This window comes from Ranitomeya variabilis, chromosome 7 (genome assembly GCF_051348905.1).
Source record: "Ranitomeya variabilis isolate aRanVar5 chromosome 7, aRanVar5.hap1, whole genome shotgun sequence".
Classification (NCBI taxonomy): domain Eukaryota; kingdom Metazoa; phylum Chordata; class Amphibia; order Anura; family Dendrobatidae; genus Ranitomeya; species Ranitomeya variabilis.
In genome coordinates, this window is record NC_135238.1 from 229,662,859 (window position 1) to 229,688,448 (window position 25,590).

At 44.4% G+C, this 25,590-nt stretch overlaps 1 protein-coding gene across 1 annotated transcript in view; it reads right to left on the reverse strand.

Annotated features, from left to right (window-relative positions):
• The window catches only part of ACMSD (aminocarboxymuconate semialdehyde decarboxylase), a 75,792-nt gene that overhangs the window by 17,304 nt on the left and 32,898 nt on the right, over nucleotides 1–25,590 (reverse strand). Inside the window, exons 3-5 of the mRNA XM_077273045.1 lie at nucleotides 17,878–17,974; nucleotides 17,671–17,720; nucleotides 6,278–6,514 (exon numbers count right to left, since the gene is read on the reverse strand). Of these exons, the coding sequence (XP_077129160.1) occupies nucleotides 6,278–6,514; nucleotides 17,671–17,720; nucleotides 17,878–17,974 (384 nt within the window). The remainder of the gene's footprint in view (nucleotides 1–6,277; nucleotides 6,515–17,670; nucleotides 17,721–17,877; nucleotides 17,975–25,590) is intronic.

Here is a 25,590-nt window from a genome sequence, read left to right on the forward strand (position 1 = left end):
TCAGCTGCCTCAAGTACATACTGCGGTACTCTGATGTCAGGTAGAACCTGGAAACAGCTCCAACTTTGAGGCTGAAGCCTTTTGTGCCCCCTGGTGTCTGGGTGTCTTTGTTGATTGTCTCTTCAATGGTCTGGTCCACAGGAATTCGTCCAAAAGGATTCTTGCTACCGATCTGGACCGAAAAGCCACCTTGCATGAAGTATTCATGGACCTCTGGGTGTTCTATGGGCAGCCGAGACATTGTGGCATAGTAATAGGTTAGGTATCGGGCATAGTTGACCTTGTCATAGGCAAAACACCATGGTATCATCTGTCGGATTGCTCCTAGGTGAAGCATCCAGTTGCCTTCTCTTGAAGCTCGAACCAGGGCCAGCATGGTCTCGACCATGTCCAAGTATGACATCCAGAATGCTGAGAGTTGTTCATTTCTGAGGGTCTCAAGATAAACTTGAAAGAGCTTCAGGGTAAGTGTGCAAGATTCATTATCCAAGAGCTTTTCGAAGGATCCCTGCGACACACTGATGCGAAAGTTTGTGATGTTCTTCAGTGTTTCATCCAGATGGTGAAGGTCCCTTGCATGGTTTTCTTCTAGCCATGGAAGGAAGTTTTTCCATGCAAGCCTCATAAGTGCTTCATAGACCAGCTTGTGTAGTCTCACTGCTCTGTTGTACCTCCGGCCGTCCATCACTCCAGACACTGATCCTTCAGCGATTACACCGGATTCAACACACAGATCTCTAAGGCCTGCATCCTGAAATCTGTTCCCTATGATAGAGAGGAGATTACAGATTGTGTGGAAGACACCCATTCTAATTATAATGTTCTTGAACTTCTCCTGTTTCCAGATAACCTCGGCAGCTTTGGCATAGAGTGCTTGATCAAACACACACACAATTCTGTTAAGCTTCAGGGTCTGCATGATGGCATGTGTTTGCTCCAAGACTTCATTCACAGTGGACATGGCTGTTGCAGGAGCATTGATAGTGGGCAGGTAGCTTACAGTGTCCTGGGCCACTACAATGTCGCTGCGGATTTTTATGTTGAACCCAGTCCAACTGCTGGTGGTCTGATCCTCATGGTCTGACATTCTAGCCAGAAGCCAGATATGGTTTTTGGTTTTTGAATCCTGGACCTCCTTGGTAGTGTTAACATTCGAAGTCTCAATCCTGGGTGGCTCTCCCCGCTGCCCAACATTGTATATCGGTAGCATTAATTCTGTCAGAGTTATGCTTCTTTTCTTCGACTTGGTTACATCTGGCAGGACTTTCTTTGTCACAGAGCATGCAACATTGGACTGAACAGCAATGCCATTGACTCTATGAGATGTACCTGCTCCACTTAGTGTCTCCTCAAGTCTGTCAATGTTATCCCAGGCCAGGGTTGTGAACACACCTGGGTAGATACTTGCTGGCATTGGGATGTCATCCTTTGAACATTCCAACTTCTGGATACAAAGGGCTGTATCGATCTCCTCAGCCATTGAATATGACACACAGTGGCCAAGACGATTCAGAGTTCGAATCAGTTCTGTATTGCCGGTCAAAGACTTAACTGCAAAGGATAGCAGTACGTGCTTTGGTGGCTTTGTCTTTCCATTGGTAACAGCAAAAACCAAGTCACTGCCGAAGGATGTGGCAAGACGTTGAGCTCTTTCACAGGTAGTTTGGCACTCACAATCTCCTGTAAGCAGGGTTTGCAGGAATTGAGTGACTAATGCAGGAACGACATTCTGATCTGTATTGGGAGGCCATGGCTGACTCACATCTTGCTTCTTGATCTCATTCCTTAGCTGCATTGCTGCTTTGGTTACGATATCTCCAGAGTTAGCAGCTCTTGCTTCTTGCAGATCTTTTGTCATGCTGTGTACTTGCCGGACAAGGTCGTCCATTGATAGGCTACATGGATAGACTAGAAGCTTACCTTTCTCATCTGAGAGAAAGCGGAGTGATTCCCCAATCTCTGTTTCAAGTTTTCGTCGAACATGTTTCTTTGTTGATGGTTTCAGTTGGATGATACCACGGGATATCATTAATCTCTCAAGCCTAGATGTGAGGTTTATCATAGGCAGTACTTCTGGGTTTGGGAACAATTTAGTCCTTATATACAAGAAGAGTTCTTCAAGGGCCTCTTTCTCTGCCTCTTCGTAGCGTACTTCCTCGCTTTCGACCTGATTTTCAGCTGCACTAGACCTACAGGCCACTTGGGAATCATCTTTTGTGAATAGTTTGTAGCACGACTTGTGGTAGTGCCCCTCTGCAGCAACAAGGTCTCTGCTAAGTAAACCAAGTATTCTCTGTGTGCCTTTCCTTATCGCTGCTCTGCGGATCGTCTCATCTGCTCGTAGCTCAACACACTGGACAATTGGCTCCCTTGTTTGTTTTCCTTTTAGGTACTTGCTTGACTTCTCACAGAAGATACATACTTTGGCATACTACACCCTGCTATCACTGGGGGCACCCCTCGGTAGCTTCCTCATGGAGATTTTGCTTGCTGTTTCGACATTGACACCCTTGCCAAGGATAGAATCCAGTGACTTCTTCATTGTAAAGATACTACGACATTTACGGTGATATTGTATGTGTGGTATTTCTCCTTCTTCAAGGCCCTTAGCTGCTACCAGGACTGATTCATGCTGCCTGATCTCTGCAGCCCTAAGCAATGTTTTCCAGGAGTCCAAATCCTTAAGGGACGCCAGATCATCGCTGTCATCATTAGAGCAGTGTATGATACAGTCGATCCGTGATTTCTTCCTTGCTTGTACTTCCATCATGCCGTTAGATAGTCAGTAAACACCTGCAAACACAAAGAAAAACATTAAAATTTTATTTACCGTATTTCCTGGCGTATAAGACGACTTTTTAGCCATGAAAAACATGGCTCCAAGAGGGCGGTTGTCTTATACGCCGAATACAGCCGCCGGGGGGAAAGGCCGCCGCGCAGGGAAGGAGGAGGCAGGGGCCCACCTTCATGAGGCGCTCGTTCTTAGAGCTGGGAGCGCTGGTGCTAGGTGACTGTTCCCCCTCTCTCCACAAGTTCCTTACCAGCAGCAGCACACAGTACAGGACTACAGGACCTGTGGTGATGTCACGGCCATGTGATCAGTCACAAGCCTGGGAGGTGTCAGCCTCTACAGAGGGAGATAGGAGCTCTGCAGAGAAGACCGGAGAGTCCTGTTCAGCACAGAACGTGTATGTGTCAGTGTGTGTGCGTGTGTTGGGGCACCTCAGGGTGTCTTCAAATGTGACATAGCCCCCTAGATTTCTTCCAGTAAAATTTGCACTCCAAAAGTCATTTGGCGCTCCTTCCCTTCCGAGGCCTGCCGTTCCCCAATACTGCAGTGTACGACAACATATCGGGTGTTGTTGTGTTCGGGAGAGATTGGTGAACAAATAGTGGGGTGCATTTTTTGCTGGTACACCTCTTAAAAATAAAAAAATGAGCCTAAAATGACACCTTCATGTAAAAAATGCACTTTTTCCATTTTCTCAACCAAGTGTTTCCAACTACTGTGAAACACTGGTTGGGTCAAAGTGGTCACTATACCCCCTAAAAGATTCCTTGGGGGTGTAGTTTCCAAAATAGGGTCACTTTTTGGGGTTTCCACTGTGGGGGTACCTCAGGCAGCCTTCAAATGTGACATGGCCCCCTAGATTTCTTCCAGTGAATCCGCCACCCAAAAACCACATAGCGCTCCTTCCGTGTTGAGCTGTGCTGTGTGCCCATACTTTAGTTTACGAGTACATGTGGGGTGTTTCTATAAACTGCAGAATTAGGGTAACCAAGTTTGGGTTTGCCGTTAACCCTTGCTAGGTTGCAGGTAAAATTGGATTACAATGTAATATCTGGAAAAAAAATGAAATTTTGAAATTTCGCCTTCATTCTGCTAAAATTCCTGTGGAACACCTAAAGGGTTAACAGTTTTTAAAAATGAGTTTTGAACAGCTTGAGGGGTGTAGTTTGCAAAATGGGGTAATTTATGGGTGGTTTCTGTTATGTAAGCCCCTTAAAGTGACTTCAGAAGTGACTTGGTCCTTTGAAAAGTGGGTTTTGCTGTAAATGTGAAAAATTGCGCATAAAACTATAAGCCCTATTACGTCGTAAAACAATAAGGTTTCATTTTCAAAATGATGCCAATATGAAGTAAACATGTGGGGAGTGTAAATTAATAACTATTATGGGGGGTATCAGTATTTTTGTAAAAAGCAGAGAATTTCAAAGTTAAAAAATTGCCGATTTTTCCAAAATTTCCGAATATTTAGCATTTTTTTATATAGAAAGGTAAAATATATTGACTCCCATTTAGCACTGACGTGAAGTACAATATGTCACGAGAAAACAATCTCAGAATGGCTTGGATAGGTGAAAGCGTTCCAAAGTTATTAGCCCATGAAGTGGCACAGGTCAGATTGGCTTAGGCACTTGGGTACAAATAGGCCTAGGGCTGAAGGGGTTAATAAGCTACGTATATGTAAGGGCTATCATATCAAAAAATAAACTACAGACATGCATCTACCTAAAAATACCAAAGAAAATTAGTCACTCCGGGTGGTACCGATATCTGGCCCGGCTCATGGACTATATCTCTCTGGCCGATCCTTCACTGTTTGTTTTGCTGGTTCCTCCTCCTCTCACCTTCCCCTTACTGTTGGGGTTCCTCAAGGATCAGTCCTAGGCCCCCTCCTCTTCTCTTTGTATACTGCCCCTATTGGACAAACAATCAGTAGATTTGGTTTCCAGTACCATCTCTATGCTGACGACACCCAATTATATACCTCTTCTCCTGTTATCACGCCGACCTTTTTAGAAAACACCAGTGATTGTCTTACCGCTGTCTCTAACATCATGTCCTCCCTCTATCTGAAACTGAACCTGTCAAAAACTGAACTCCTCGTGTTCTCTCCCTCTACAAACCTACCTTTGCCCGACATTGCCATCTCTGTGTGCGGTTCCACCATTACTCCAAAGCAACATGCCCGCTGCCTTGGAGTCATCCTTGATTCCGAGCTTTCATTCACCCCCCACATCCGATCACTGGCTCGCTCTTCTTATCTGCATCTCAAAAACATTTCCAGAATTCGCCCTTTTCTTACTTTCGACTCTGCAAAAACTCTTACTGTCTCACTTATTCATTCTCGTCTGGACTATTGTAACTCTCTACTAATTGGCCTACCTTTTACCAGACTCTCCCCGCTCCAATCTGTCCTGAATGCTGCTGCCAGGATCATATTCCTCGCCAACCGTTACACCGATGCCTCTACCTTGTGCCAGTCATTACACTGGCTACCCATCCAATCCAGAATCCAGTACAAAACTACTACCCTCATCCACAAAGCACTCCATGGCTCAGCACCACCCTACATCTCCTCTCTGGTCTCAGTCTACCAACCTACCCGTGCCCTCCGCTCTGCTAATGACCTCAGGTTAGCATCCTCAATAATCAGAACCTCCCACTCCCGTCTCCAAGACTTTACACGTGCGGCGCCGATTCTTTGGAATGCACTACCCAGGTTAATACGATTAATCCCCAATCCCCACAGTTTTAAGCGTGCCCTAAAAACTCATTTGTTCAGATTGGCCTACCGCCTCAACGCATTAACCTAATTATCCCTGTGTGGCCTATTAATAAAAAAACAACAACATAATCACGTTCCTCCATCATGTTCTCATACACTTTATGCAGTTAATAGCCTCTGTGTCTGTACTGTTACATACTTAGGTAGTTAACTGGTTCATGCAGCTTTACATGAACACCCGAGCCTTACACTATGGCTGGTCCAAATAACTAAAGCAATTGTTACCATCCACCTCTTGTGTCTCCCCTTTTCCTCATAGATTGTAAGCTTGCGAGCAGGGCCCTCATTCCTACTGGTATCTGTTTTGAACTGTGATTTCTGTTATGCTGTAATGTCTATTGTCTGTATAAGTCCCCTCTATAAGTTGTAAAGCGCTGCGGAATATGTTGGCGCTATATAAATAAAATTATTATTATTATTATTATTACTGTGCATCTATAGTAGATGAAATAAGTATTGAACAAGTAACCAATTTTCTCGGTAAATATATTTCTAAAGGTGTTATTAACATGAAATGCTCACCAGAAGTCTGTAACAACCCATCCAATCCACACAAAGAAATCAAACAATAAATTGAGTTCTGAGGGTTACATGGTCCCTGTGTGCCAATCATGGCTTATTAGAACGTGTGTCCATTTAATGTAGTCTAGTAGCGAACACAGAACTTTCCTTTTCCTGTGACTTTAGTTAGAACGACCACTTACTGCATATACGGGGTAGAGCTCTGTTGAGTCCAGTTCCCACTGATTCACATGGGATCCAATCTGCACCCCTGGGAACCCCAGATCTTTCACACAACGGTGCATTTCCTCCACCGCCAGCTCCGGACTTTGCATTGGGAGCGTCCCAAGCCCAACAAATCTCTTTGGATGCTTCCTGACCACGGCGGCCAAGTCATCATTGAGAAAGCGGGAAACGTCCAAGGTGTCCTGTGGCTTCGCCTGGAAAGAGAAATCACAAAGTGTCCTGAGAGCGACATGCTTCTCCCTAAGGGTATGTGCACACGTTGCGGATTTCCTGCAGATCCGCAGCATATTTTTTCCACGCGGTTCCGCAAGTGATTTATAGTACAAAGTAAATCAATGAGAAAAAAAAATGCTGTGCTAATGGTGCGGAAAAATCTACACGGATAATGCAGCAGATTCAAAAAAGGACCATGTCAATTCTTTTTGCGGATCTGCAGCGTTTCTGCACCCATTCCATAATAGAAATCCGCAGGGGTAAAAAAAAGTATGAAATCCGCACAGAATCCGCAGCAAACCTGCAAAAAAAAAAAAAGCACAGATTTTGACCTGCGTTTTGTGCCAAGAAATGCAGAATCTGCACAAAAAATCCCACAGTCTAATCTGCAACATGTGCACATAGCCTCAAACCTACAAATGAGCTGCAAAGACTTTTTTCTTTCCCTGCAAAGGTCTGATAGGTACATGCCATTGGCGGGTATCATAGAAGGCGCTCGGTTTTCCACTTTTAAGTTCAGTAATTCCTATTTATTTCATAAAGAAAAGTGTTCTCCTACAGTTTTCTCCTATGTTTCCCTATTCCTCACAGTTTTACACCTGCGGATTCCTATTATGGAGCAGGTGTAAACCGCTGCGGAATCCGCACAAAGAATTGACATGCTGCGGAATAAACAACGCTACGTTTCCGCGTGTTTTTTTCCGCAGCATGTGCACTGTGGATTTTGTTTTCCATAGGTTTACAGGGTACTGTACAACGCATGGAAAACTGCTGCGAATCCGCAGCGGCCAATATATATGTGTTTATATACTGTGTGTGTATATCTATCTATCTATCTATCTATCTATCTATCTATCTATCTATCTATCTATATATATATATATATATATATATATATATATATATATATATATACATATATACACAGTGGGGCAAAAAAGTATTTAGTCAGTCAGCAATAGTGCAAGTTCCACCACTTAAAAAGATGAGAGGCGTCTGTAATTTACATCATAGGTAGACCTCAACTATGGGAGACAAACTGAGAAAAAAAATCCAGAAAATCACATTGTCTGTTTTTTTATCATTTTATTTGCATATTATGGTGGAAAATAAGTATTTGGTCAGAAACAAACAATCCAGATTTCTGGCTCTCACAGACCTGTAACTTCTTCTTTAAGAGTCTCCTCTTTCCTCCACTCATTACCTGTAGTAATGGCACCTGTTTAAACTTGTTATCAGTATAAAAAGACACCTGTGCACACCCTCAAACAGTCTGACTCCAAACTCCACTATGGTGAAGACCAAAGAGCTGTCAAAGGACACCAGAAACAAAATTGTAGCCCTGCACCAGGCTGGGAAGACTGAATCTGCAATAGCCAACCAGCTTGGAGTGAAGAAATCAACAGTGGGAGCAATAATTAGAAAATGGAAGACATTCAAGACCACTGATAATCTCCCTCGATCTGGGGCTCCACGCAAAATCCCACCCCGTGGGGTCAGAATGATCACAAGAACGGTGAGCAAAAATCCCAGAACCACGCGGGGGGACCTAGTGAATGACCTGCAGAGAGCTGGGACCAATGTAACAAGGCCTACCATAAGTAACACACTACGCCACCATGGATTCAGATCCTGCAGTGCCAGACGTGTCCCACTGCTTAAGCCAGTACATGTCCGGGCCCGTCTGAAGTTTGCTAGAGAGCATTTGGATGATCCAGAGGAGTTTTGGGAGAATGTCCTATGGTCTGATGAAACCAAACTGGAACTGTTTGGTAGAAACACAACTTGTCGTGTTTGGAGGAAAAAGAATACTGAGTTGCATCCATCAAACACCATACCTACTGTAAAGCATGGTGGTGGAAACATCATGCTTTGGGGCTGTTTCTCTGCAAAGGGGCCAGGACGACTGATCCGGGTACATGAAAGAATGAATGGGTCCATGTATCGTGAGATTTTGAGTGCAAACCTCCTTCCATCAGCAAGGGCATTGAAGATGAAACGTGGCTGGGTCTTTCAACATGACAATGATCCAAAGCACACCGCCAGGGCAACGAAGGAGTGGCTTCGTAAGAAGCATTTCAAGGTCCTGGAGTGGCCTAGCCAGTCTCCAGATCTCAACCCTATAGAAAACCTTTGGAGGGAGTTGAAAGTCCGTGTTGCCAAGCGAAAAGCCAAAAACATCACTGCTCTAGAGGAGATCTGCATGGAGGAATGGGCCAACATACCAACAACAGTGTGTGGCAACCTTGTGAAGACTTACAGAAAACGTTTGACCTCTGTCATTGCCAACAAAGGATTTATTACAAAGTATTGAGATGAAATTTTGTTTCTGACCAAATACTTATTTTCCACCATAATATGCAAATAAAATGATAAAAAAACAGACAATGTGATTTTCAGGATTTTTTTTTCTCAGTTTGTCTCCCATAGTTGAGGTCTACCTATGATGTAAATTACAGACGCCTCTCATCTTTTTAAGTGGTGGAACTTGCACTATTGCTGACTGACTAAATACTTTTTTGCCCCACTGTATATATATATATATATATATATATATATATATATATATATATAATTGTCTAAGGGGTACTTCCGTCTTTCTGTCCTCAACTTTGCTAACGGAAATCCCGCGTCGCTGATTGGTCTCACCAGCTGCCTGTCATGGCTGCCGCGACCAATCAGCGACGGGCACAGTCCGATTAGTCCCTCCCTACTCCCCTGCAGTCAGTGCCCGGCGCCCGCATACTCCCCTCCGGTCACCGCTAACACAGGATTAATGCCAGTGGTAACGGACCGAGTTATGCCGCGGGTAACGCGCACTGTTATCGCTGCTATTAACCCTGTGTGTCCCCAACTTTTTACTATTGATGCTGCCTATGCAGCATCAATAGTAAAAAGATGTAATGTTAAAAATAATTAAAAAAAAAAACAAAAAAACTTGCTATTCTCACCCTCCGTAGTCCACCCAGGCGCGCGCGCCTCCCGCCATCTTCCGTTCCCAGAGATGCATTGCGAAATTACCCAGAAGATTTAGCGGTCACGCGAGACCGCTAAGTCATGTGGGTAATTTTGCACTGCATCCTGGGAACGGAAGATGGCAGCAGCCGCGCGCGCATCTCCAGAGCTTCGATGGATCCCGGCGGGTGAGTATATAACTATTTTTTATTTTAAGAGTCCAAAAAGTCAGAGGCAGCACACCATTGCAAATGAGTTCAAAAAGTGTTCAAGTTTAATAGCCCATCATGGCGACGTTTCAGCTCAGGGGAGAGCCTTTCTAATTTTTTATTTTAATTATTTTTTTTAAACAGAGATATGGTGCCCACACTGCTGTATACTACGTGGGCTGTGTTATATACCGCGTGGCTGCTATATACTACCTGGCCAGTGGTAGATACTATGGGCTGTGTTATATACTGCGTGGGCTGTGCTATATATTACGTGGCCTGTGTTATATACTACATGTGTTGTGTTATATACTGCGTGGCCACTGTTATATATTGTGTGGCCTGTATTAACGCATCAGGTATTCTACAATATGTATGTATATAGCAGCTACATAGTATATAGCACAGGCCACGTACTATTTGTCTGCTATATACTACATGGCTCCTATATACTACGCGGCCTGTGCTATATACTATGTGGCTGCTATATACATACATACATATTCTAGAATACCCTATGCGTTAGAATCGGGCCACCATCTAGTGTATATATATATATATATATATATATATATATATATATATATATTTATTTATTATATACAGTATATATATATATATATATATATATATATATATATATATATATATATATATATATATATATATATTCAACAAAAGGAAAACAGCACAAAAAACTGAAGAAAAAGTGGACTTTAATGCCTGAACGGCGTGGCAATGTTTCGGATGTAATATCCTTTCTCTTGGCTTGAGAAAGGATATTACATCCAAAACATTGCCACGCCGTTCAGGCATTAAAGTCCACTTTTTCTTCAGTTTTTTGTGCTGTTTTCCTTTTTTTGATTATACATTTGGATGTCACTGGATTGGTGGTTAGGAAAGCTCTGCATGTCTTCTGAGGTAACGCTGGATGCTGTTCCAATTTTTTCTTTATATATATATATATATATATATATATATATATATTCTTTGTAATATTTCTATATTTTAGTTAATAATAATCTTTATATAGTGAAAAGCCAAAAAGAAAAAAACCCTTAAAAAATACTTTTAAGGGCAGTCCCACACGTCCAGATAATTCCGGTACCGGAAAAATCGGTACCGGAATTATCCGTGTCCATGTGCCCGTGCGTTTCTGTGGCACATCAGTGTGGCACACGTGTGCTGCCCGTGTGCCGACTGGGTACCACACGCACCGTGCAGGAGACAGCGCTAGAGATAAGCGCTGTCCCCCCCACATGGTGCTGAAGCCGCCATTCATATCTTCTCTGCAGCAGCGTTTGCTGTAGAGAAGATATGAATAATCCTTTTTTTTGTTTCTCGTGTTTAACATAAAGATCCATGTCCCCACCCCCTGTGCGCCTGCCCGCTGTTATTAAAATACTCACCCGGCTCCCTCGCTGGCGCTGCTTCCTGTCCTGGCCGCACCTTCTACTGTATGAGCGGTCACGTGGGGCCGCCAATTACAGTCATGAATATGCGGCTCCACCTCCCATAGGGGTGGAGCCGCATATTCATTTCTGTAATGGGCGGCCCCACGTGACCGCATACAGGAGAAGCTGCGGCCAGGACAGGACACTGCGAGGGAGGCGGGTGAGTATTTTAATAACAGTGGGCGGGCGTACAGGGGGTGGGAGGGGGGTGGGGACATGGATCTTTATGTTAAACACGAGAAACAACAAAAAAAAAGGATTATTCATATCTTCTCTACAGCAAACGCTGCTGCAGAGAAGATATGAATGGCGGCTTCAGCACCATGTGGGGGGGACAGCGCTTACTGTAGCGCTGTCTCCTGCACGGCAGACGGACTGCACACGGACAACGTCCGTGTGCGTTACGTGTTTTACACAGACCCATTGACTTTAATGGGTCCGTGTAATCCGTGCGCTCCCACGAACACTGACATGTCTCCGTGTTTGGCACACGGAGACACGGTCCGCAAAAAATCAATGACATCTGCACAGATGCATTGATTTCAATGTGTCTACGTGTGTCAGTGGCTCCGGTACGTGAGGAAACTGTCACCTCACGTACCGGAGCCACTGACGTGTGAAACCGGCCTAATAGATATATATTAAAAGATGTAAACCATTACTAAAGAACAATTACAAAGACAAATACAGAATACCCACACCCCAGGTTTGGGTAAGGCAGTGGGCACACGGCAAAATATAGAGATTAGGAGGGAGGATATGCCTGTAAAAATACCCTAAAGGGCTCCTAATAGGCTCACCCTTCCTGTCAGTGGAGGTTGGCACCCTAGACATCGATGTGGCGCCCCCACTCCTCGTCGGCTGTCCCTCCTAGCCCTGGGTGTCCCTGCCAACTACCCACACCCCAAACCCCACACACATACAATCCCTATCTAGCCAAAACAAATAGGCACAAAATTACCCAATTGGTACATAAACCTAAGGTATATCTTTCAATAGGATCAAATAACCCTGAATATTAGGGTCAAAATTGACGAATAGTCATCTGGGTAAGCTAGATGTACTAGATAGAGACCAACTGCATGATTTTTTCAGTGACCATGACTTATTAAAGCTGCAATGCAAAACACATATAGAATGGGTATATCCCAATTCTATGGACAATGGATAGGAGCGTGCCGAAGTGGCAATAATACCAAGTGATCAAATCTGATCCACATTTGATCACTTGGTATTATTGCCACTTCGGCACGCTCCTATCCATTGTCCCCTGATGAGCCCTGATGGGAGAGGGCGAAACGCATAGGGATGCCATACATAAGACTGGGACAAATGATCAGAAATGACCAGATAAGTGACTTACTATGGTGGATTAAGCATATTATCCTACTGCATTATCAACCATGACGTATATTCTGTGAGACCCTATTGCCCTATTTCTGTTTGGTCATTGAGCCCAGAGATACTGGGACGATGTGCCCTATTTATTTAGGTGACCGTAAGAATCTGATATTATTTCTCTATTTCAGAGGACACTGATGTGGTATATGTATTGTCCTGGTGGGATATACCCATTCTATATGTGTTTTGCATTGCAGCTTTAATAAGTCATGGTCACTGAAAAAATCATGCAGTTGGTCTCTATCTAGTACATCTAGCTTACCCAGATGACTATTCGTCAATTTTGACCCTAATATTCAGGGTTATTTGATCCTATTGAAAGATATACCTTAGGTTTATGTACCAATTGGGCAATTTTGTGCCTATTTGTTTTGGCTAGATAGGGATTGTATGTGTGTGGGGTTTGGGGTGTGGGTAGTTGGCAGGGACACCCAGGGCTAGGAGGGACAGCCGACGAGGAGTGGGGGCGCCACATCGATGTCTAGGGTGCCAACCTCCACTGACAGGAAGGGTGAGCCTATTAGGAGCCCTTTAGGGTATTTTTACAGGCATATCCTCCCTCCTAATCTCTATATTTTGCCGTGTGCCCACTGCCTTACCCAAACCTGGGGTGTGGGTATTCTGTATTTGTCTTTGTAATTGTTCTTTAGTGATGGTTTACATCTTTTAATATATATCTATTAAAAGTATTTTTAAGGGTTTTTTCTTTTTGGTTTTTCAATGTTGTACCCTTCATCAAATTTGCTTTGGTTTTCCTTATTTATTTAGCACCAACATATTCCGCAGCGCTTTACAGTTTAACAGTTTCAAACACAACAGTCATAAGTAACAATGTTAACAATACAATAATAAAGCACAATAAGCCGCCCCTGCTCGTGAGAGCTTACAATCTACAATGAGGTGGGGGAGATACAAAGTACAGGTGTGTATTTACAATGATGTATTAACAATGACGGTCCAGCCATCTTCAGGGGGTGGGGGATAGATGGAGATAGTTGATAAATTGTCACTATTTTTTTGAGATTCATAAGTTTTTTTTCATTTCTTTCTGGGCTTGATCTTTGCACACTGAACTGACATTTTTATTGATGCCATGTTGGGTTACATGTGACATTTTGAATGCTTGTTATTGCATTTTCTCTAGTCACCTTCCACGACAGTCATCTCTCCCTGCCCTAATTGGGGGACAGGAAACGCAAAGAGGTTAAATAACCATCCCCTTCCTGTTATCTTCAGTGTTTTTCCTGTCCCTCAGTGGGGCATGAAGAGGTTCCTGCAGGTGCTGGCGGGGCCGGTGAACGGAGCACCTGGATATTCTTACCAGCCGGGCATCCGAGGTCGGGCGGTGCTACCTCTCCTCCTCCATGCGACTGCTCCGTCTCCATCTTGCATGGACTCGGGCCCCCTTTCCCGCTCCTTCCACACCTCTGTTGGAGGTAAAGTGGGGCGGTATGTGCTGCCGGGGTCCTCGCCGAGCTCCCCGGCGTCCTCCTTTGGCGTATAGTGCAGTTCCGGGTTCGCGTGTGCCGGATATGACGTCAGTGCGCACTTCCAGTTCGCGGCCTGGGGCTCCACGCTGGAACGCACGCTATCTCCTGCGTTCCATGCGGGTCTGAATCACCGGCATGAGGGTCGTCTCTGGCTTCTGCTAATCTTATTTTTTTGTCTTCTTAAGGGAACTGAACAAGAATGATTGCTCATACTATTTACTGCAAGATACTACATGCTATATTCTGTTATGAAACTTGGACCAAGGATCCTTCACGCACAATAGTTGGTCACAGCTCACCTCCTCCTGTACAATGACTGATAACACCTCTATATACAGTAGATAACACAGGATCCACCATTCACAATAGGTGATGTCACAGCTCACCTCCTCCTCCTGTGCAATCACTGTTAACACCTCTATATACAGTAGATAACACCGGATCCACCATTCACAATAGGTGATGTCACAGCTCACCTCCTCCTCCTGTACAATGACTGATAACACCTCTATATACAGTAGATAACACAGGATCCACCATTCACAATAGGTGATGTCACAGCTCACCTCCTCCTCCTGTGCAATCACTGTTAACACCTCTATATACAGTAGATAACACAGGATCCACCATTCACAATAGGTGATGTCACAGCTCACCTCCTCCTCCTGTGCAATCACTGTTAACACCTCTATATACAGTAGATAACACAGGATCCACCATTCACAATAGGCGATGTCACAGCTCACCTCCTCCTCCTGTACAATGACTGATAACACCTCAATATACAGTAGATAACACAGGATCCACCATTCACAATAGGCGATGTCACAGCTCACCTCCTCCTCCTCCTGTACAATGACTGATAACTAGTGTTGAGCGATACCTTCCGATATGCATTGGTATCGGATAGTATCGGCCGATACCGGCAAAATATCGGATCTCGCCGATACCCATGCATTTCAATGGGACGCAAAGTATCGGAATGGTTCCCAGGGTCTGAAGGAGAGGAAACTCTCCTTCAGGCCCTGGGATCCATATTCATGTGTAAAATAAAGAATTAAAATAAAAAATATGGATATACTCACCTCTCCGGCGGCCCCTGGACTTTACCGATGTAACCGGGAGCCTCCGTTCCTAAGAATGAGCGCGTGAAGGGCTTTCGATGACGTCGCGGCTTCTGATTGGTTGCGTGAGCGCTCATGTGACCGCTCACGCGACCAATCAGAAGCCGCGACGTCATCGAAGGCCCTTCACGCGCTCATTCTTAGGAACGGAGCCTGCCGGTTACAGCGGTAAGATCCAGGGGCTGCCGGAGAGGTGAGTATATCCATATTTTTTATTTTAATTCTTTATTTTACACATGAATATGGTTCCGATACCGATTCCCGATATCACAAAAGTATCGGAACTCGGTATCGGAATTCCGATACCGCAAGTATCGGCCGATACCCGATACTTGCGGTATCGGAATGCTCAACACTACTGATAACACCTCAATATACAGTAGGTAACACATGATCCACCATCCACAATAGGTGATGTCACAGCTCACCTCCTCCTCCTGTACAATGACTGATAACACCTCTATATACAGTAGATAACACAGGATCCACCATTCACAATAGGTGATGTCACAGCTCACCTCCTCCTCCTGTACAACGACTGATAACACCTCTATATACAGTAGATAACACAGGATCCAGCATTCACAATAGGTGATGTCACAGCTCACCTCCTCCTCCTGTACAACGACTGATAACATCTCTATATACAGTAGATAACTCAGGATCCACCATTCACAATAGGTAATGTCACAGCTCACCTCCTCCTCCTGTACAATGTCTGATAACACCTCTATATACAGTAGATAACACAGGATCCACCATTCACAATAGGTGATGTCACAGCTCACCTCCTCCTCCTGTACAATGACTGATAACACCTCTATATAGAGTAGATAACACAGGATCCACCATTCACAATAGGTGATGTCACAGCTCACCTCCTCCTCCTGTACAATGTCTGATAACACCTCTATATACAGTAGATAACACAGGATCCAGCATTCACAATAGGTGATGTCACAGCTCACCTCCTCCTCCTGTACAACGACTGATAACATCTCTATATACAGTAGATAACTCAGGATCCACCATTCACAATAGGTAATGTCACAGCTCACCTACACTCCTTTCTTGTTATTGATCTTTGCTCAGAACAGAATGTCCAGAAAACTTTTTTAATATAAAATGATAACAAAAATAAGTTGATATGAAACATTAAAAATAAATTTGATATTTTTTTGTTTAATAGATTTTTGTTTATTTTTCCAAAAAGAAAAAAAGCAAACATTTTTTTTTAACAACAATAACAAGCTGTGTATGTAGCATATCACTTCTACCTTTTAAGTGTCTTCTCTCAATATTTTTTTTTTTCAATAATGTTTTTATTAAACTTTTTTGACAATACAAATATAAAATCTGCACATTCTTGTATCAATCAGACAATGTTACGTCACATTTCGAGCAATACGGAGTAAGAAAATAAAATAATTTACATAGACATAACAAATAAGTAGAATGGCTAATCTAAAAGGTCTGTTGTTGGTCTTTATTATCTATCGTTGCCATATTTTGACGTTATGCCAGAATGGGCAGAAAGACAGAGAAGTATGAGGAAAATATTTAGGAAAATGGAGGGGGGGGAGGGGGGGGGGGGAAAACATCTGGGGAAATGAAGGAAGGGGGAAGGGGGGGGAGAGCACCCGGCTTCCACTCCTACATCCTCGGGTTTATATGACCCAATCCGCGAGTCATCCTCACAGAGGCGGACGACCTGCTATTGTTTGTTCCAAGAACCAAGTAGTCATCTTAAAACAATCTCTAATTTTCTCTCAATATTTTACTATACTTCAGACATATTATTTATTATAATGGGAGAGGAAGGCAGTGGAAGAAAGACAACAGCAAATTTTATTAAGCGGGGTGATAAGAAGGGTAAAGGAATGGGTATATCCAAATCTAGGATAAAAACAGGAGTAAATGCTGTATAGTTAATTTTCTCAAACAAAAAAACAAAAAAATAAAAGTATCTGTTTAAACAGTTGTAAACATACTATTACATATTATTACAGAAAATACAATTGCACCAGCTCTATATCCACCAATAATACACAATATATTTACCTCTTATTAATTTTCTAATAGTTTCTACATTTGATAAAACAAATTCTTTTATTCCAAGCCTACATTTCTTTTGTCATTGTTAATTCTCCCATTGCAAAGAAGGGACCTTGTCAGCCACCCGAGGACTTCTCATACTGATTTTTTCCTCCTTTTTCTCGTTCCTTCTCTCCTGTGATTAGTGGAGACTAGGAATTCTAAATATGTTTTAGCATAAAAACCTAATTTAATTCAAAGCAGCACTTAACCAACCCTGGATCTACTTCATTCTTGGGATCTGTTGGGGTCCCAGAGGTCACCAACCAATAATATCGTAGAAATGTGATGTAACATAATAAGAATAACACTTTAAGTAGTTAAACTAACAATACCTTTAGTAAATCACAGACATTTATTAAACTGATGGCGGCTCCCCAGGGTCCAGTATTGGTGTGAATTGTACTTACCCAATAGCTGAACATTACGGGGACAGTGGACAGGGCTTGTACTGTTACTCCTGTGCCAGAAAAAGTCCAATATTATCCACCACAAACACATATTGTTATTATCCACATATCTGGAATTTTCTATATTAAAATTTAAAATAAATAGAAAAATATTATTATTTTTTTTACTATGACACTAAAATCAAATGCATGAGACGTTCCCTTCACCTGACTGATCCATGTCTTTTAGCCGCTCTTCTGGATCCCAACAATTAGACTGAACAACCCTGAAAACTTTTCCGTCTTTCATCATTTTTGCCTCCTCCTGGAGAAACAAGAAGATTATATGTATTAGAAAAGTAACATTTTACTCCAGAGCTGAATTTAAAATTTGGGAAGCCTCAGACCTGAACTCTCTCAGCCTTCCATGTGCAAACCTTATTGTAAGCAAAGGTCATTATCGGTTGAATCAGCAAAATAGGAAATACAGCACCAAAGTACAATTCATAGTGTAACTCAAGATCAGTAAAAGACTAGTAATGAAATATATGTACACAGTGACTGAGTGACTGCATCAGTAATGTAATGTATGTACACAGTGACTGCACCAGCAGAATAGTGAGTGCAGCTCTGAAGTATAATACAGGCTGTAACTCAGGATCAGTAATGTAATGTATGTACGCAGTGACTGCACCAGCAGAATAGTGAGTGCAGCTCTGGGGTATAATACAGGATGTAACTCAGGATCAGTAATGTAATGTATGTACACAGTGACTGCACCAGCAGAATAGTGAGTGCAGCTCTGGAGAATAATACAGGATGTAACTCAGGATCAGTAATGTATGTACACAGTGACTGCACCAGCAGAATAGTGAGTGCAGCTCTGGAGTATAATACAGGATGTAACTCAGGATCAGTAATGTAATGTATGTACACAGTGACTGCACCAGCAGAATAGTGAGTGCAGCTCTGGAGAATAATACAGGATGTAACTCAGGATCAGTAATGTAATGTATGTACACAGTGACTGTGCAGCGCCCCAGAGTCCTGGTCGTTGCAGTACTGATGCTCCGCCACTAAGGGGGGCTATGGTACGTCTGATGGCACTGAAGGAGTTCACCTGACCAGGTATCACAGACACCAATACACTTCACAGTCTGGCCTCCAGGGGGAGCTAAGGGCGCTATGTATTAGGCCACTCCTCACAGTCTGGTAAAACTGGGGGTTGGATAGGAAGTTAGTCAGAAGCTGACTGGGTTGGAACCAGGCAACATCCTGTGGCAGAGGGTGTTGCAGGGGAAGATTCGGGGGGGTCCCTGTCAGGGGTGGGATCCTGACAGAGGCCTAGCGAACAGAAAGAACATTACGGGACCGCGCCTGCACTTCATTGCGGTGGTACCCCATGAAAGGACAAGAAGCGAGGTTTATTGTGAAGAGTGAGAAACGAGATCAATGCAACAAGGAGAAAACACCAGTAGGAGTCGTGCTGTAAGATCGAGGCAACATCCTACTGAGGCGCGTAGCCGGTGGCCGGAATGCCGAGGAAGTACTGGCTCCAAGCCTTACTTGAAACCAACGGCAGGACAGTCAGTTATAGGCGGGCTGTCTCACCTAAATCACCTAAGCAGACATAGGGGGCAACAGTGGGAGAGGGGTGACTCTAGGGTCCCGGAAGAACTCCAGGCCTACCCGTCATACGGGTGCGTCCTAGCCATATCATCTGGGGGACGAAGCAGAACATCATAATCGAGTTGTGAGGGAACTTCAGAAACATACACAACAGTTGTGAGGACTATCCCGTGGTGCTCAGCAGGGAAGGACTACAACACACAAGCGCTAGAAGGAAGGCACAGATTTCCACCTGCAAAGGGAACTCTGGAGGTGCCATCGGACCGGCTGGTCTCAGACAGCCCTGTTAACCGTACTCTGGACTAAGGATCCTGAAGCCTTCAGTAAAGAGGTAGAGACTGCAACCTTGTGTCCTCGTTATTCATCGCACCCTGCACCACACATCATCACTCTCAACTTCTACTGGACACCCCTTAGCAGGGTCACGCACCGGGTCTAGCCACCGTGACAATCCCAGAACTAAGACAGAGAGGCCCGGTACCGGGTACCCCTCGGCCCTGCGACAGTGGGGGCGCTCCAACTTGGCGTCACGAACAGGATGTACTTAAGCCTGAAGAATCAGGTCATGTGTGCCTTGGAACTGTGATTTATTGTGCTTGGACTGTGACTTATTGCAAAGACTGTGTATTGCCACTTGCCGCCAAAAATTCCCGCCAAAACCACCGCCATTGCTGTGCCGAAGAAGAAGAAGGGCGTGGAGTGGGCGTAGACATGCTGAAGAGAGCGAAAGACGATGGCCGCCCAGTCTAAATATTATTGCACCGCGAGGACGTGTCCGTCAGCGGCTGAGATCCGCCTCCTGATCCTCAATGGTGGGCGAAGGCAAAGGAAACAAAACCGCCCACGAAGGAGAGAGCGGGAAAAAGACCAGGAAGCGACCCACGTGGAGGATGCCATGGCTGACCGCTCAGACCCAGAGTGTGGGGTTGAAGTGGAGAACTCCCCCAGCCACCCGGAGGAGCGTAGCGGTCCCGTCCCCACAGCTGAAGTGGGTCTCCTGCAACTTGAGATGGAGGACTTAATTGAACAGCTTCTCCAGCTGCGGATGGAAGCCAAGGCCGCACCCCAGGAGATGCCGGCGGAGGGATCCCCGACCTCGGTTCCCACACCGCTGATCGACTTGCTGCCGACGTCTCCACCAATGGCACCACCAGTGGGACCCGCCGCGAGGGAGGACGTTGCATCGGCCGGTAAGCCCGCCGACCCTGCCCCATTAGCAGAGGACCTGCTGATAGGCCCCATCGCAGCGCCACCTCCCCCTGGGACCTGTCGGCTCCAGCACCTCCTCCCCTGGGACCAGGCCACAGGCATGGAGCATCACCTGGAGCCCCCGATCTCACCAGTCACCCTGCCGGGCGCGGTCTATGCTGAGCGCACACTACCGCTGGGTGAATCCCGTGTCCAATTTTATAGGGTTCCCCGGGGTGGCAACCCAGGAAGGAGAGATGGTGCAGGCCCTCAGCTGGGAGGAATACCAGGCCCAGCTAGAACAGCAGTGGAAAACGAAGGAGAAGGCGTACCAGGCCGGGCTGGAGGCACAGCACCAGAACGACTTGGCAGTGAAGGACCGGGCCCGCAAGGACCCCAGCGCTCATCAGGCCCCGCGCAGGCAGGGCATCGTCATCGCCTTTAAGCTCCGTGGAGGCTGGGGCTTTATTAAAGAGCCGGGCCTGTACGCCGAAGTGTTTGTTAACCGGAGGGATGTCGAGTCCCACCTGAGGGAGGGTCATCCGGACCGGGACCTCCACCCAGGGGACGAAGTCACCTACACCCGGCACTTTGGGGAGAAGGGGTGGTTTGCTTTGAATGTCCACAAGAGACAGGACCCCATGACACCCCCAACTAAGGTGCCAGCAAAACAGTCCCCTGTGGTGAAGACACCCTCCTGTGACCGATCCACCGTTACTACCAAGACCACGGTGGTTACTCCAACTTGCACCGTGGTAAAGACCACAACTTGCACTGTCGCAACCACCACCGCTGTGGTGGCCGGAAGCCTGGCCGCGGTGGTAGCTGGTGCCCAAGTTGGCGTTGGAACCAAAACGGTGGCCACCCAGACCCCTGTTTGGGACAAGGAGGCCACCTCTGGATCAGCCAGAACCTGAGTAAGCATAAATGCTTTACAAAATGTATATAGTTAACCGTTTGTCTTTCCGTGTGTCTCTGCTGCTATAACCCGACTAGGGTTAACTCTTAAAGGGATCCCTTAGTTTACCCGGGATCCCTATTTTTGCCTTTTTCTTTTGTTTTTGTTTATCACTGTTGAAAAGAACTGCTGGATCATGGACACTGCATGATTACAAACTTATTGTAAATAGTTTGCACCTTCTTAAAGGTGCCCCCTACTGGTTTTACAAGGAAAAGGACTCTTTGCGAAGAAACTGTTCCTGGAAACAGTACAGGAGTCCCTGCCTTACACGAACTTGCAGCTTGAGGAGTTGCACTACCTCCAAGAGACTTGGTTCTCTCTTAAAGGGAACGTTCACCAATAGCACTTAAAGTATAATGATGCCTTAAAAGAAGTAGTAGTAATGCTTATATGTAAAAGTTATATGTAGTTAGTTAGTTGATTGTAGGAAATGTTTAATAATGTGTTAGAGAATGAGGACAGGAAGTGAACATCAGAATCAGTTGTGAGGGAACATCAGAAACAGACACAACAGTTGTGAGGACTATCCCGTGGTGCTCAGCAAGGAAGGACTACAACACACAAGCGCTAGAAGGAAGGCACAGATTTCCACCTGCAAAGGGAACTCTGGAGGTGCCATCGGACCGGCCGGTCTCAGACAGCCCTGTTAACCGTACTCTGGATTGAGGATCCTGAAGCCTTTAGTAAAGAGGTAAAGAGACTGCAACCTGGTGTCCTCGTTATTCATCGCACCTTGCACCACACCTCATCACTCTCAACTTCTACTGGACGCCCCATAGCAGGGTCACGGACCAGGTCTAGCCACCGTGACAATCCCAGAACTAAGACAGAGAGGCCCGGTACCGGGTACCCCTCGGCCCTGCGACAGTGGGGGCGCTCCAACTGCACCAGCAGAATAGTGAGTGCAGCTCTGGGGTATAATACAGGATATAACTCAGGACCAGTAGTGTAATGTATGTACACAGTGACTGCACCAGCAGAACAGTGAGTGCAGCTCTGGAGTATAATACAGGATATAACTCAGGACCAGTAGTGTAATGTATGTACACAGTGACTGCACCAGCAGAATAGTGAGTGCAGCTCTGGGGTATAATACAGGAGGTAACTCAGGATCAGTAATATAATGTATGTGCACAGTGACTGCACCAGCAGAATAGTGAGTGCAGCTCTGGAGTATAATGCAGGATGTAACTCAGGATCAGTAATGTATGTACACAGTGACTGCACCAGCAGAATAGTGAGTGCAGCTCTGGAGTATAATACAGGATGTAACTCAGGATCAGTAATGTAATGTGTGTACACAGTGACTGCACCAGCAGAATAGTGAGTGCAGCTCTGGGGTATAATACAGGAGGTAACTCAGGATCAGTAATGTAATGTATGTACACAGTGACTGCACCAGCAGAATAGTGAGTGCAGCTCTGGAGTATAATACAGGATGTAACTCAGGATCAGTAATGTAATGTATGTACACAGTGACTGCACCAGCAGAATAGTGAGTGCAGCTCTGGAGAATAATACAGGATGTAACTCAGGATCAGTAATGTAATGTGTGTACACAGTGACTGCACCAGCAGAACAGTGAGTGCAGCTCTGGAGTATAATACAGGATATAACTCAGGACCAGTAGTGTAATGTATGTACACAGTGACTGCATCAGCAGAATAGTGAGTGCAGCTCTGGGGTATAATACAGGATGTAACTCAGGATCAGTAATGTAATGTATGTACACAGTGACTGCACCAGCAGAATAGTGAGTGCAGCTCTGGGGTATAATACAGGATGTAACTCAGGATCAGTAATGTAATGTATGTACACAGTGACTGCACCAGCAGAATAGTAATATAGGTATAAGGCCACTTCTCAGTGGAGGATAGCAATTCTGAAAAAATAGCAATTCTGCACCTATAAAGTACGACTCATCATTCTTTCACCATCACTCCTACATCGGGTCCTATAACGTCATTAATAAGAAGCTGACAAAGCTGTGGGTATAATCTAATATTCATTATTTCACTGAGTTTATATACATAGCTGGAGTTTGTAGAATACTGATTGATGACACTTTTCCGCTGCAAGATCTCAAACTTAAGGGAATATTCCCAATATTCCAGACATTCCACAGATTACATCTCCATTAAAAGTTGGATATATTGGCAGCTACTTTGCTTTACTTAAATTGTTATTTTAGTTATTTTTTATTATGATTTTTTTTTTTTACTTTGTTCATTTGGAAAGCAGCACTCAATATTCTGAGCTTAAGTCACACGGCTGTTTGTACAGGGGAGTGATGTGTGTTTGGGTTTTAATGGAATAGAAACAACATAAATCATATCAGTGTAAAATAGGTAATGAAATTATTCACGGAATTTCTCAGAACGTTATATAGATTTTACTGGGTGACATTGGTTTTAAAAAGGGAGTTTTATTTAAATTGAAAAGAAATAAAAGTTGATGCAAGGTTTTATTAGTTTGATAACAAGGACATTTTCTTTATGCCAAGAGTCTGAAATTCCGAAAACAAAGCAGCTCTACTCCTGTTTGTTGAGCGTAGCACGATCAAAGAAAAATCCAAAACCTATTTTTAGGGAACCCTCTGACCTAGATTTACTGCAATCCACACTTAAGAGACCACGATGCACATCTATGAGAGGGAAGAAATCAAATGCCATTGATTTATAAAGCTCGGATCTCAATTACTGAGATTAGAAAGAAAAGTGTGCTGTTGCTGTTTTTTTTCCTCGGATGTGAGATTCGTGGAGAAGTGAATTGCATACATTGTGTATGATCTGAGAAAAAGATCTAAAAAGCAGAAACCATTGATTCTAACATCAGAAAGTCATCGCTATAAGTATTCATGAATAAAAGAGTGAAAAAAGATTAGATGCGGTATAATAAATGCAGGTGAATATATCTCTTATCATAGTCATGCCGGCTTCAGACTCTGTTCACACTGGGGAGTCTGATGTGCAGTTTTAGACCTTCCTGTTGCTCAGCCTGAGTTTGGGCATCGGTGGTGGTTTGATCTCTGATATTCAGCTTTGCAGGAGTTAACTTTTTGATTAGCGACAATTGTTGGCTGAGGCTGCTGGGAACGCCTTCTCCCTTTAAAGGGAACCTGACACCCCCAAAATCGTATATGAGGTAAGCCCACCATCATCAGGGCCTTATCTACAGCATTCTGTAATGCTGTAGATAAGCCCCCGATGTATCCTGAAAGATGAGAAAAAGAGGTTAGATTATAGTCACCCAGGGGCGGTCCCGCTGCCGTCCGAGTCCGATGGGTGTCGCGGTCTGGTCCGGCGCCTCCTATCTTCATTCCTTGATGTCCTCTTGTCTTCTTGCTCCGGCGCAGGCGTACTTTGTCTGCCCTGTTGAGGGCAGAGCAAAGTACTGCAGTGCGCAGGCCCAGGGCCTCTCTGACCTTTCCCGGCACCTGTGCACTGCAGTACTTTGCTCTGCCCTCAACAGGGCAGACAAAGTACGCCTGCGCCGGAGCCGCAGCAAGAAGACAAGAAGAGGACGTCAAGGAATGAAGATAGGAGGCGCCGGACCAGACCGTGACGCCCATCGGACTCGGACGGCAGCGGGACCGCCCCTGGGTGAGTATAATCTAACCTCTTTTTCTCATCTTTCAGGATACATCGGGGGCTTATCTACAGCATTACAGAAGACAAGACTATAACTACTATAATACTGCTCCTATGTACAAGAATATAACTACTATAATACTGCCCCTATGTACAATAATATAACTACTATAATACTGCTCCTATGTACAATAATATAACTACTATAATACTGCTCCTATGTACAAGAACATAACTACTATAATACTGCCCCTATGTACAAGAATATAACTACTATAATACTGCTACTCTGTACAAGAATATAACTACTATAATACTGCTCCTATGTACAATAATATAACTACTATAATACTGCTCATATGTGCAAGAATATAACTACTATAATACTGCCCCTATGTACAAGAATATAACTACTATAATACTGCTCCTATGTACAAGAATATAACTACTATAATACTGCTCCTATGTACAATAATATAACTACTATAATACTGCTCCTATGTACAATAATATAACTACTATAATACTGCTCCTATGTACAAGAACATAACTACTATAATACTGCCCCTATGT